The sequence below is a fragment of the Musa acuminata genome, chromosome BXJ3-10 (assembly GCF_036884655.1).
Source record: "Musa acuminata AAA Group cultivar baxijiao chromosome BXJ3-10, Cavendish_Baxijiao_AAA, whole genome shotgun sequence".
NCBI lineage: Eukaryota > Viridiplantae > Streptophyta > Magnoliopsida > Zingiberales > Musaceae > Musa > Musa acuminata.
The window spans coordinates 23,437,023-23,449,176 of NC_088358.1; the positions used below are offsets into that span (position 1 = coordinate 23,437,023).

At 41.1% G+C, this 12,154-nt stretch overlaps 2 protein-coding genes across 3 annotated transcripts; both read left to right on the forward strand.

Moving 5' to 3' along the window:
• The first annotated feature begins 217 nt into the window (after positions 1 to 217).
• LOC135651659 (sec1 family domain-containing protein MIP3-like) lies at positions 218 to 6,733 on the forward strand. 2 transcript variants are annotated; one of them, XM_065171925.1, is made up of 8 exons: positions 218 to 396; positions 2,047 to 2,190; positions 2,458 to 2,610; positions 3,021 to 3,180; positions 3,274 to 3,521; positions 3,660 to 5,165; positions 5,244 to 5,312; positions 5,832 to 6,733. In XM_065171925.1, exons 1-8 carry the CDS (start codon positions 349 to 351, stop codon positions 5,958 to 5,960), a joined length of 2,457 nt encoding a protein of 818 aa, XP_065027997.1. In that variant the 5' UTR covers positions 218 to 348; the 3' UTR covers positions 5,961 to 6,733. The 2 variants fall into 2 exon arrangements, with proteins under 2 accessions (XP_065027997.1, XP_065027996.1); XM_065171924.1 differs by having other exon boundaries at positions 219 to 396; positions 3,021 to 3,521.
• Positions 6,734 to 7,171: 438 nt separating this feature from the next.
• On the forward strand, positions 7,172 to 8,643 carry LOC135651660 (uncharacterized). The gene is made up of 3 exons (XM_065171926.1): positions 7,172 to 7,817; positions 7,913 to 8,098; positions 8,172 to 8,643. The coding sequence occupies exons 1-3, from the start codon at positions 7,347 to 7,349 to the stop codon at positions 8,448 to 8,450; spliced, it is 936 nt and encodes a 311-aa protein (XP_065027998.1). The 5' UTR covers positions 7,172 to 7,346; the 3' UTR covers positions 8,451 to 8,643.
• The last annotated feature ends 3,511 nt before the right edge of the window (positions 8,644 to 12,154 follow it).

Here is a 12,154-nt window from a genome sequence, read left to right on the forward strand (position 1 = left end):
AAGAGAAAAGTATGGCTCATGTAATTGTATATTAGTTCATAAGTATTGGATCCAATCATCCCACGTGGCCGATGGGGACAAAATGTCCCTTTCTGAAGAATGGAGGGCAATACTGTCCATTCAATCGGAATCAGCCCACCTCTTCAATTCAATTTACGAAGAAAAAGACCTCCGGTTCAATTAATTGAACCGAGTGGTTAAATTGCCGACCAGACTCGTCCGACTCGATCTCCGGTCCGGTTCTCATCCCGTGGCGTTTCGTGAAGGATCGCAGACCCTCTCCGTCTCCGATCCATTTCCCCACGCCAGAGATCGAAGGAGTGGCGAGGGGGAGAGGAGGAGGAGACTATGGCCTCCGCCGATCTGATCAGATCTTGTATCGACTCCATTCGCCAGGTAATGAAGGGGTCTCTTCCCTTCTAAGTTTCTTCTTCTGCTCCTCCTCAGTTGCTATTTAGGATTAACTTCGTATTTCCTTGTTATGTCAAAGATAAGACTAGAATTGGATCGGATTCATAACGAAGGTGATAGATGATTACTGTAGTTATGTGATGCCTGCGTATTGTTATTATTATTATGCGATCTGCAGTTTTGTTACTGTAGAATGCATGTGGCGCGGTGCTGCGCTTGCGAACATTTCTGCTTAGGTTATTGAATTCTTATGGATTTAGGTATGTCGACTGAGAGCAGAGTATCTTGGGGGGCATTCCAGTTGGTTCTTCTTTTGCTAACCGTGTTCTGGCAGTGTACCTATTTTGTTCTTTTATTGTTCTTTCACTTCTCTTGAGTTGGTGTTATTGCCAGTGTTGCCTTACTCGATTTAGGGGCAAAAGACTTCGCATGCCGGTGAATGATATATTCGTTGAACAGATTGGTAAATTAACGGCTAATTGATTCTCTTTTGGCAATTGGCTCTTGCAGAGATGACACTTAACTAGGATGAGTTTTGGGAAAATTTTAGCCTGTTGATGTTGCTTGTAACTGCAGAGATTTGATGAGCTATAAAGGATAATTTTACATCAATACCATTCAGACATAAAATCAAGTCTTTTATGACAAAGAAATTAGGATATTGTGCAATACTCGGTTATAATTTCTCTAGCAAAGGTGTATAAGAACACCTTTCAATTTTCTTGTTTCTTCATGATAATATATCCTTAATGGTTAGTATATAACGAGGGGCAATTGTTTTTGGGGAAATCCCAAATAGATGATAACTTCCATATTTAAAGTTTGTACATGAAAACATCTCTGTCCCAAAATGCAATATAAACTTAATAGTATTATGGTTTTTGTCATACATAAGTGCCCTGCCAAAACAATCTAAGTCAAGAATAACATCATAGCATTGAGATAATTAGCTAATTAATGCTTATTAATGAAAATGCAATTCTCATATCATATTGGAGAAGATGTTATTGTGTTTTCTTTCAATTAATTCATTGCTTAGTTTTTTTTTTTCCTAACATGGTTTGAACTATGAACTGTGGTGTTAGAATGAACTACAATGACAGTTTCAGTGTCTTTGGGGTCTGCGACAAGAAATAATGATAAGTAATAATATTGAAAGTAATAATATTTCAAATATTGTTATATACAAAAATTGTGAAGTACTAAAAAATTAAAAGCTTCTGGGTAATGTTTTTTGGTTTGTATAGGCCATAGGGAATATTCCTTTTAGGCGCAACATTGCTACAATGATACTTGTAAAATTTATAAATTAAAAAAAAAGCCTTGGCTGCCCTGGCTTACATAGTGTCATGTGTTTGGTATATGTTTATTTCACAGTTACCAGAACAACCTAACTAAATGGCTCGAGAAAAAAGTTCCGTTGGGTCTTTTTTTTTTCTATTTTTGGTCTCCCATTTCAGAGTACCTAAGTTAGGCATTGTTTGAGACAAATTCACAGTAGAGGACTATTGAATTTTATGACAGAAAACTAACATATTTCACTACAGGAATGTATGAGACAAAATTCTTTCTATTTGCTAGCTACATACTTTCACTTTATGGAAATGATCCATTTTTTTGTTTTCATACTTTCAGATTTCAGATCAACTTGCAGACTCCATTCTTTATCTTGATGCGGGTTGTCTAGAGGCTTTCCAGTTCATTGGAGCATTCCCAGTTTTATTGGAACTTGGAGTGCATGCTGTTTGCAGCTTAGAAAATGCATCTCCACTTGATATGGTAATGCTAAATAGCCATTACTATTCAGTTTGCAGTTTAATGTTCTTAGTTTGTCCATGTGAATAATGATGTATGATTGTATGCTAATATTGTAAAAAGTGCACATCGCCATATGGTTTGTGTTCCATCAAAAAATTTGTCTGAATCTGTCACTTAAGTTAGTTACTCCTTTTGGAATTGATGTTCTTGTATTGCATTTTGGTGTTCTTTGTTGTATTCTATCAAATATATACCTTTTAATTTCTTCTTCTTTTATCTATATTGCAGACTACGAGTTGGAACTCAGTGTTTGTGGGTCCTACATGGAAGGTTGTAATTATTACCTCACGTCTCCTTAGTGATGCACATCGGTACATATTACGTTGCTTGGGTACCAACAGAACTGTTCTTCGATGTATTATTTTTACTTCTATCTCAGAGGTGCAGTCTTCAGTCCTAAACTGACTTGGTAAATTAAGTTTCCATAGGTGATTAATAAGGTTACATTAAGAATAATAAACATTCTTTCTTCTACTATATAAGAGCAAATACCTTTTGCTTATAGTGACATTGTTGCATCTTCATCTGGAAGCTGTTCATTATATTTCTTCAGTGAATTGCGAGCATGATTTGAATAATATAAGCCACTACATCAAGAAACCGCCTTATGCATTCCTTTGGTCTCCTTCATTGTTTGTGTTATGCTTTCTACCTGATTATAATTTGATCCTGTATTAACTAGTCGTTTTTCAACTCTTTCCTAGTGTCACATGGACTAGGCTCTCTTGGTTTTTATTTATTTATTTATTTTTGTTATACTGTCAATCCTTATTTCTGCTCATTACTTTCAGATTGCTCATTCAGCATACATCGATTCACCTCTTGGGCCTGATGCCTTTAATGAATATGAGTCATTGCTTATTCAAGACTATGAAGAGCTCTTGAAAAAATCTGGAAAAAGGGGACTTCACTTTCATCAAGAGAGAGAAGCAGAGGCTTCTGAAAATGATGGTTGGGCAGATCTTGCTTCTGGTGCAAGTTATCAATCTGTTGAAGCTAGCTCCAAAGGAGACATATATGCTGATGATTTGGTCAATGTTACAGGAAAACAAGAGTCCAAAAAGTTGCTCGTTTCTGTTCATCACTTCCCAATGATCTTGTGTCCTCTTTCCCCTCGAGTCTTTGTTTTGCCTTCAGAAGGAACAGTTGCAGAAGCATGCTTGTCAAATGACTCTGATGATTCTGTTAGTCCTGGATTGCCCTCTATTTCTACTGGATTACCTTCTGATGGTGAAGATGTTCCTCCTGGTGCAACACTTACTGCTAATTTCCTTTACCATCTTGCAGCAAAGGTAGGTTTTATTACCATTATTCTTAATTATTATGTTAATTATGACTCTTTATTTTTTTCATTTATCTAGTTAAATTATGATTGATAGTTGTCTTCTACCATATTACTTGCTCCATCTATGGTTTTTGAAAATGTTCAGATGGATTTGAAGATGGAAATATTTTCTCTAGGAGATACATCAAGACTCATTGGCAAGATGTTGATGGACATGTCAAGTCTGTATGATGTAGGTCGGCGTAATAAAAGATCAGCTGGTTTGTTACTTATTGACCGCACCCTTGATCTTCTTACACCCTGCTGCCATGGTGACTCATTTCTCGATCGACTGTTTTGCTCTTTGCCTCGTAGAGAGAGGATCTCATCTTCTTTACCAGCTAAAAGCTCCCCAGCACCAAAAATAGGTACCCACATTAAAGTTCAACGTGCACCACTTGATATACGGATTCCATTTGGAACTATTTTCAGTACAGATGAACATGCAACGAACAGCACTCAGCTATCTGAAGGAATTGGAGCTTTTATATCAGGCTGGAATGCTGGTGCAATTGTCAACGAATCTTCTGATCATGCCGACAAAATTATCACTAGTGCGTTAGATAATGGATATAGTTTGCTGAGTGGATCATTTCAATCTAATTGTGCAGGAGCAAACTATCTTGAAACCTTGCTTGATAGAAGGGCAAAAGATGGGGCAATTCTAATAAAGAAATGGCTCTTGGAAACTCTGCAGCATGAGAACATAAATGTTAATCTAAAAGGTCGGCCAGGTCTTTTATCTGCTTCAGAGATTCATGCTATGCTTAAAAGACTGGCTCAAAATCAGATGTCTTTAATTCAAAACAAGGGCATCATTCAATTAGTGTTAGCTGCTGTACTTGCCCTAAGTGAGCCTCATAACTCCCACTGGGATGCGTTTGTTAATGCTGAGAAGATATTGTCTATAACTTCTCTAGACACTAGTCAAAGCCTTTCAAGTCAAATTCGTGATTTTATCAATACGAGTACTTCAGTAAGATCTAATGAACAAGATAGAAGGGTCCGACCATCTCAGAATCTTCTCTCTTTTCAAGATGCACTGCTTCTGTCGATGATCGGGTATATTCTAGCTGGGGAAAGCTTTCCGACATCTGCATCTAGTGGACCTTTTTCTTGGGAAGAGGAGCATTCCCTTAAAGAAGCTATAGTGGATGCAGTTATGGAAAATCCATCATCTGCAAAGCTTCAGTTCCTCCATGGTCTATGTAATGAACTTGAAGCCAAGTTGAATGAGCAGGAAGATTCAGCCAAGCCACCAAAAGTTGATGCCTTTGATGATCAGTGGGGTAGCTGGGATGATGAAGAAGCAGATGATCAAAATGAACAAGCATATGGTGACATGCAGCTTAAACTAGAGTTGCGAGATAGGGTCGATCAACTATTCAAATTCTTTAATAAGTTATCTAGTTTGAAGAGGAGAAACTTAACTCTCCGAGAAGGGTTGGTTGCATCAAGTAAATATGGCAGTGATGCGGACACACGGAAGGGTTTGCTTTATAAGCTTCTAACAACTTTGTTGGCGAAGTATGATGTTCCTGGACTTGAGTACCATTCATCTGCAGTAGGGCGGTTTTTGAAGAGTGGGTTTGGTAGATTTGGCCTTGGACAGGTGGGTCTTTTATTTACACTTATTGAAGTTTTGCCAATAATCTTAGCTGCATTAACATTTAGAATTATTTTTTTTCAGGCTAAACCAAGTTTTGGAGATCAAAGTGTTCTTCTTGTTTTTGTTGTGGGGGGCATTAATAATCTTGAGGTAAATTTCTTTTCTTTACTTCATGTGACCATATTTTTCCTGAAAAAATGTTTTACTGTCCAGTAAATAAGATTTCTCTTGAAGTCGGATCCTCATTTGTTTCTCAAGCATGGTAGGTATTCCATACCCTCACTGTTCTTGCAGATTGCATAAAATTGTTGAGGTGCTTTTTAATGAATGGATCGTTCCTATTTTGTTTATATGGACACTGGAGAAAGCATTGCGTGAATTTTTCATCTTACATAGAAGTAGATCTTGTTTGAATATTCAAATTAGTTTTTCAAATTGTAATCTGAAGATGTGTGTTTCACATTAGTCTTTTTGTAATTATCTTGGGCATCGATAGCGCCAATGTCAAGAGATGTGATGTAGCAATTGCAGATGATATGAACCTTTTACTTAACGTCAATATTCATCTCAATAGTCTGACTTACAACTAATGTCAGTTATGGTTCTTTTTGAAGTACGTTACCAGACAGCACTAATTAACTAACATACTGAATTTTTTACTTATCCAAGATTCGGGAAGCTATGGAAGCAGTTGCAGAATATGGTAGGCCCGACATAGAGCTGATTGTTGGTGGTACAACTTTGCTGACACCAAGTGATATGTTTGATCTTCTCTTGGGCTCTTCCAGCTACATTTGACATTGTCGAAGGGCTTCAAAATTCAAAATTAGAAGTCCATTTCTCTCATTTGAGATGACAAATTCACATGCTAGTCTTCTGGACAAAGAGTGTAGGCTGTCATCTCTTAAAGAAGAAGTAGTTGCTGTTCCTTTGACTAATTATACAGAGTAAGCTTCCTTTTTTCTACTAACCTTTGTGCACACCACCAGTAGAAAAGTTTGATGGATATATAATAGGATGATTCCAGAGAGAGTTTTGTTTGTTTAAGTCAAGATTCAGAGAGAAAGATGCCATGGGTATCGAACAAGCTGGCAGAGAAACCTGATTTCAGATAAAGCTGCGGCCATAGAGAACGCTCCTGAGGAAAGAAATCATGCTGACATTCAGATGTTGGTTTAGCGAAACCCGTCTGCAAAGCAAGCTGGCAAAATCATGAACCAAGAAAATTGCTATCCCGTTGGAAACCTTTTTTGTGGGAGCTTGATTGGTTTTTCCTGGTTCTTCATGAATGTAAAGGTTTTGGCACTATCCCTGCTTCATCTAGGATTGCACTAAATGGTGGATTGTGGGAGCTCGTGAGGGATCACCAAACACTTGTATCAACTTCTAGTGCTGTTTAGGTCAAATAACTGACTGCATTGTTCGATCTCATGCTTTGAGTTTACTGCTTTTCTTGGTTAGCAGCTTAAAGTTGGTTGTAACTTTTTGATTTCTGTAGAACCATTTGTCTTGAGCCTCATTAGTTTGATTTGTTCTTAATAGATATTTATCATGGGAACTCTCATTTTTTGGGTGGGCTGGCAGTTCTGTTGTATCTGGACAAGTTTATGCCTCCAACTTACTACTCTCTTTCCCAGTTTTGGTAATGATGACAATTTGGCTTGACTTTTACATGGCAATTAATTTATGAATATGATTATTGAAAGACAAAATGAAGGGCATGTGGTAATGTGCATACAACGTGCAAACTAATAGTAAAATACCAAAAGGAAAAAAATACATATATGTGAACACATGCTACTTCATGAATAATATGCCAACGAGAAGGAAGTAAGCAGCCCAATGAAGAGACATCTCATTTAGTGGATGAGAACCGGGAAGTAGTCAACGCATTTCTCCCTGTTGACTACTAATGCAGAAAGAAAAGAAAAGCCATCACATCAGAAAGATCAATTTAATGCTAATAAGAATTGCAATTACTGAAGAAGAGCAGCAGGTCATCATCGATTTGAAACCGTCAACTATTGATAGCACTGACGTGCATAACACGTCCCCATTTCTTTGTCTCCACTAGATTGGAGCAGCGAAGGAAGGGAAGAAGGCTTGACGTAGTTGTGGTTTTCCTTCCAGAGAAGAGAGCAGAAGCAGGAAGAAGAAGAGATCGAAGTAGGCATCTCGATCGCCATGTACACTCACGGGAAGCATGCCAAGACGGAGTCGGAGACGTCGAGCATCTCGCTGTCGTCCCCTCCTCCCTCCCCTCCCCGGCCCGCCTACTACGTCCAGAGCCCACTGGAATACGGCGACAGGGCGACGGCCACATCGTACCACTCCACACCGGCGCGCCCCCCGACCCGCAACCACCATTCCCGGGATTCCTTCACCGCCCGCCTCTCGTCGACGCCCGGCACCAGGAAGGTCTCCCTCAACTACGGCGTGACGGGCGCTGATCGCCACCGGGACGACATGCCATGGCGGGACACCGCGGCGATCGAGGAGGAAAGCCTGCTCCGAGACGGCGAGCAAGAAGAGAAGCGCCTTCCCCGTAGATTCTACGTCCTCGCGTTCGTCGCGGTGTTCCTCGTCCTCTTCTTCCTCTTCGCGCTGGTCCTGTGGGGCGCCAGTCGCCACCAGAGCCCGCAGGTCACCATGAACGTAATCTCCTCGCCTCTTCGCCCCGTTCTATGCTTCCAAGCATTTCGTCGAACACAACCATAGGTTAATAACGGAGCGACTCCGCGTTGTCACAGAGCATCACGTTCGAGGATTTCTACGTCCAAGCCGGCACCGATTCCTCCCTCGTGCCCACCGATCTGCTGACTCTGAACTCGACGGTGAAGCTCACCTACCGCAACACCGGGAGCTTCTTCGGCGTGCACGTGACCTCGACGCCGGTGCTGCTCGACTACTACCAGCTCGCGATCGCCAGCGGCAGCGTGAGCACGCATCATCATCTCTGCGACTTGATCTGTGGATGTCGTGGTTGACTCGGAGTTGCTCGTTTTGCAGATAGATTACTTCTACCAATCCCGGAAGAGTCAGAGGAACCTCCATGTGGCGGTGATGAGCAGCAAGCTCCCACTCTACGGCGGCGGGTCAGGTCTCAGCGGCCGGCCAAATGGTCAACCAGTGAACCTGACCCTCAGCGTCACCGTCAGGTCAAGGGCATACGTGCTGGGAAAACTGGTGAAGCCCAAGTTCTACAGCCATGTCCGGTGTGCTATTGTGATGGACCAGACCAGGTTGGACACGCCTGTGTCTCTCAAGAACTCATGCCAGTACAGTTGAAAGCACACAGCTAGCTCGAGATAAATGTGTATTGGAGGAAGAGTTCACATAGAGGAGGAAGAAGAAGGATTGGATTCACTCTCTTTTGTTCTTACATGGGTTATAGATCTTTGAATACATTTTGTATACGGTTCTGTGGTCTTCTTCTAATAAAGAAAGCTTTTTTTCTGAAACAAAAATGTCAGCTATATGTACATGCCATCCTCAATTCATCTGCATATTGTTGTAGAGAGTTGATGCAGATATGTCAAAGAAGACTCATTCAACTAAGTAGCTCGATTGCTTTGCAACACTCCTCTTTTGATGCTTTTCTTCTACATGAGGAGTGGTTAGCACGATTTGGAGGAAGTCAATTTACCACTTAAATAGATGTTTAGGTGCAACTACATGTCTACGCATTGGTTGCGTGCAACATTGTCTAAAAGATGTACTATGACCAATACATATCATGACCGACACTTGATATCGAATTAAAGAAGAATATTTGAATTTAGAATCATTAATGACTGAAATATCAAGATTGAATGCACAATAAAAAGATTGGATAACTCATCATCAGTATCTTCAATCCTAATTCTCACGGGCATAGCTCCGATTCTTGCGATCATCAGTCAGTCGTATTATAAAAGCTCTAAGGCACATTGTCATTTAGCATCTTTAGCATATGAGCTGATGTAAGCTAATATGATCTAATCAAACTCTCTTTGGATTTGGTATTAAATTAAATCGTTTGAACCTATTTATTGACTTAAATATCGAAGGAGTTTTGTCGGATAGATAAAATTCTAAACACGAGGTTTGATGTAATACTTATATATGTCTGTGTCTTTTGGTTTGTTCATGCTTTGCACAACATGTAGAGGGATGGTCGAAGACATAACAGTCTCATTTTGGTTGGATTTGGTGGCCGTTTTAGGCTCGTAAATAAATGTTGTGTCATATGGAGACTTATGAGAGATATTCGGTCTGTAGTGGACCACTTTGACCTTTCGTTGTGCAATCTTTCAGAGCTTGTAAAATACGTTTGTAATTTACATTGACTATGAAGTGTTTTCTGAAATGTTTGCTCGTGGATCCTGAGTGAGGCGCTTTCTCTAATCCGTTTTCTCTTTTGTAGGTCCTACGAGACTATGAGAGTTTTCGGAAAGGTTGACCTTTACGGACGGACATATAAGGGTGTCGCACGACTTAGACAAAACCAGCTAAGTCTGTGATAGATGGTATTAGAATGGGATAAACACTCGTAGAAACACTTAGCATGCAAACGTGGGGGACTTAGCGGGGCAGCGTTAAGGGCAGCCAACACGTGCGACCGTTTAGGGGAAAACATGTATGAAGATATAGGGAAAAGAAGTCGCTCAGAGGAGCGAGCATCTGAAATTGACATTCAGAGAATGACCAACTCTTCGCGCAAGAGGCACCACAAGGACAAGCAAGTTGGAAAGAATACGTAGCGCACAAAGGTTGAGATGACTAAGTTTGAGCTATGACTCGACGTTGACAACCATACTTGATGGTGCTTAAGGCAAGTGAGGCGCTTGGTAAAGGATGAGACCATATAAGGTGGAATGGGTTGCTCAGCGATCGAAAGAGTTATACAAAGCTCACAAAAGTGAGGGGAATTGCTAACTCAAAGAATTCGGTACTCATGCAAGGGTTTGTATACGGACGATGGAATGTTTGTGACGACCGAAACTTAATGTCATGTGTCATGGAGCATTGAAACTTTCTCTTCGGCATGAGAAGGATACGTACATATGAGGCTAAAGTGTGTAGTGAGTTCAGCATATTGCTAGGTATTGAGTGGTGCAGTGGGGGTTGTATTGACATGGAGTCGCAATCTAGCAAGTGCATTTGCAGGAGGTAGAACAATGCACAGTTTGTTCAGCAAGTCGGAGTAGTCCAAGGAGATTGTGATCTTTGAAACTTTCAAAGAGAAGGAAGTGAAGAGATATATTGTTCTAACGGAATAGATATCTAAGAGGGATAGGTCCTGGTACTCCAAAGAAAGAATCATGTGCAACAAACCGCTCATGTTGAGGGGTACCTAAAAAATAATAATAACTCCACGATGCGAGCGGTAAAGAGTCGTCGCATGATCTCACTTTAGAGAATGTATTGGTAGATACATTATGAGATCAAGTAGGGGAACGATCCAAAGCAATATAAATGAAGACACACTTGGAGTCGATATGGAGATCGGACTCAATGGTGAGCTGACTTGTGGAATGGTGGGTGCGAGGGCCACCATCAACTCAATGCAAAACAAGAAGCAGAGCAACTTGGGTATAACTTGGTGAAGTGCCCAAGCCGTATAAAGGGAGCCAGCATAGAAGAGATAATACGGAGCGAAGGCATAGAGCTTCCCTTGGATAGAGGTCAAGGACATGAACTCTTATAGAGGCAAGAGCGAGATCATGTCGTTCTATGAGTCCGTCATTCTGATAGAGCGGACTCATCTTATATGGTGCCAAAAATGAAGGGAGCTTTTGGGCACATGCACCTTATCTTGAAGAAGCATTTGATGAAGAAACTAAGGAGACTCAACTTGCAAAGGCAAAGTTGGGTTCAGAAGGCCTTCGCACAAGGCAAGAGGACGCGAAGGTAAATACTCTTGAAGAATATGCCACAGTGCTGCGATTCAAGTTGCAATAAAGGAAGTGGTGCGCAGCAGATATTGTGCTGGTAGGGGCAGAGGCACAGGATCCAGACAATAGTGCACTAATTTTAGCGAAGTCGGTGGACTTCAAGAACTATTAGGCGACGGACTATCCTAGAGTAGTACTTTGTTCAGGTATGACCCAAGAGGGTGGGGGACAAAGGTCGATTGCCAATAGAACAAACACAATTGAAGGTGGAAGAGGCCTTATGATGTGTTAGCAGAGGCCGCACATGGAGGGATCACAAACCGAGTTTATCCCACAAGGATCGGAATGCAATGAAGATGTCACTATTAGGCGACTTGGTGCAGCGGATCGTGGTGAAATAGTTCGTGGCAATATGATACACACGAATATAGTCCCGTGAAGGACTATATCATATACAAATATGATCGAGAACTACTGAGAGCTCTACTTCGCTGAACAACATGATGGCAAGAAGGGTCATAGATTCAAGGAGTGAAATCTATGGTACCGTAGAGGCGGGTCTTTCGTGCGTGCATCGAATTTTGCATCGGATGAAAGCCTTGGTCATCAGCATATAGGGCTTGTGTACCACCGAGGGAAAAGTTCGAATGTAAGTACTAGTGAGTCCCATTGGAGGGACTTGATCATGTAGAAGTATGATCAAAGCAATTGGAGAGTTGGACTGCTCCAGAGTCTATATTTGCTTAAAGGAGCCCAACAAGTTAGAGGACAAGGTCGAGTAAGCGAACGTCGCTAACAAGGAAGCTAAAGAGAACAGAATCGGTGCAAACCCTACAACATCATGATAGAGGCAATGCATGTGAGTTGCAGTTTATCTTTCCATCGACCAAGGGGAACTACTTAGAGAACACAGAGGTGCTTCAGTGTTGAAGTAGGAGGTCGAAAAGGGCGAGGAAACGACGATAAGTCTAGAGGGACTTAGCTACCCAAAACAAAGCATCGATTAGAATGGAGGTGGATTCAAAGGAGTGCCACAGAGGCAAATCTACTGATCATGAAGAAAATGGATGTAAATACGAGACGATGGATAATAGGACCATGAGCATGGTAGCGCTA

Bases quoted from the DNA above. Each gene is read 5' to 3' on its own strand.
- LOC135651659 (XM_065171924.1), top strand. From the start codon at position 349: ATGGCCTCCGCCGATCTGATCAGATCTTGTATCGACTCCATTCGCCAG. The intron at 5,166-5,243 runs GTGGGTCTTTTA...ATTTTTTTTCAG, and splicing joins GTAGATTTGGCCTTGGACAG to GCTAAACCAAGTTTTGGAGA. The intron at 5,313-5,831 runs GTAAATTTCTTT...TACTTATCCAAG, and splicing joins GGGGCATTAATAATCTTGAG to ATTCGGGAAGCTATGGAAGC.
- LOC135651660 (XM_065171926.1), top strand. From the start codon at position 7,347: ATGTACACTCACGGGAAGCATGCCAAGACGGAGTCGGAGACGTCGAGC. The intron at 7,818-7,912 runs GTAATCTCCTCG...GCGTTGTCACAG, and splicing joins GCCCGCAGGTCACCATGAAC to AGCATCACGTTCGAGGATTT. The intron at 8,099-8,171 runs GTGAGCACGCAT...CTCGTTTTGCAG, and splicing joins TCGCGATCGCCAGCGGCAGC to ATAGATTACTTCTACCAATC.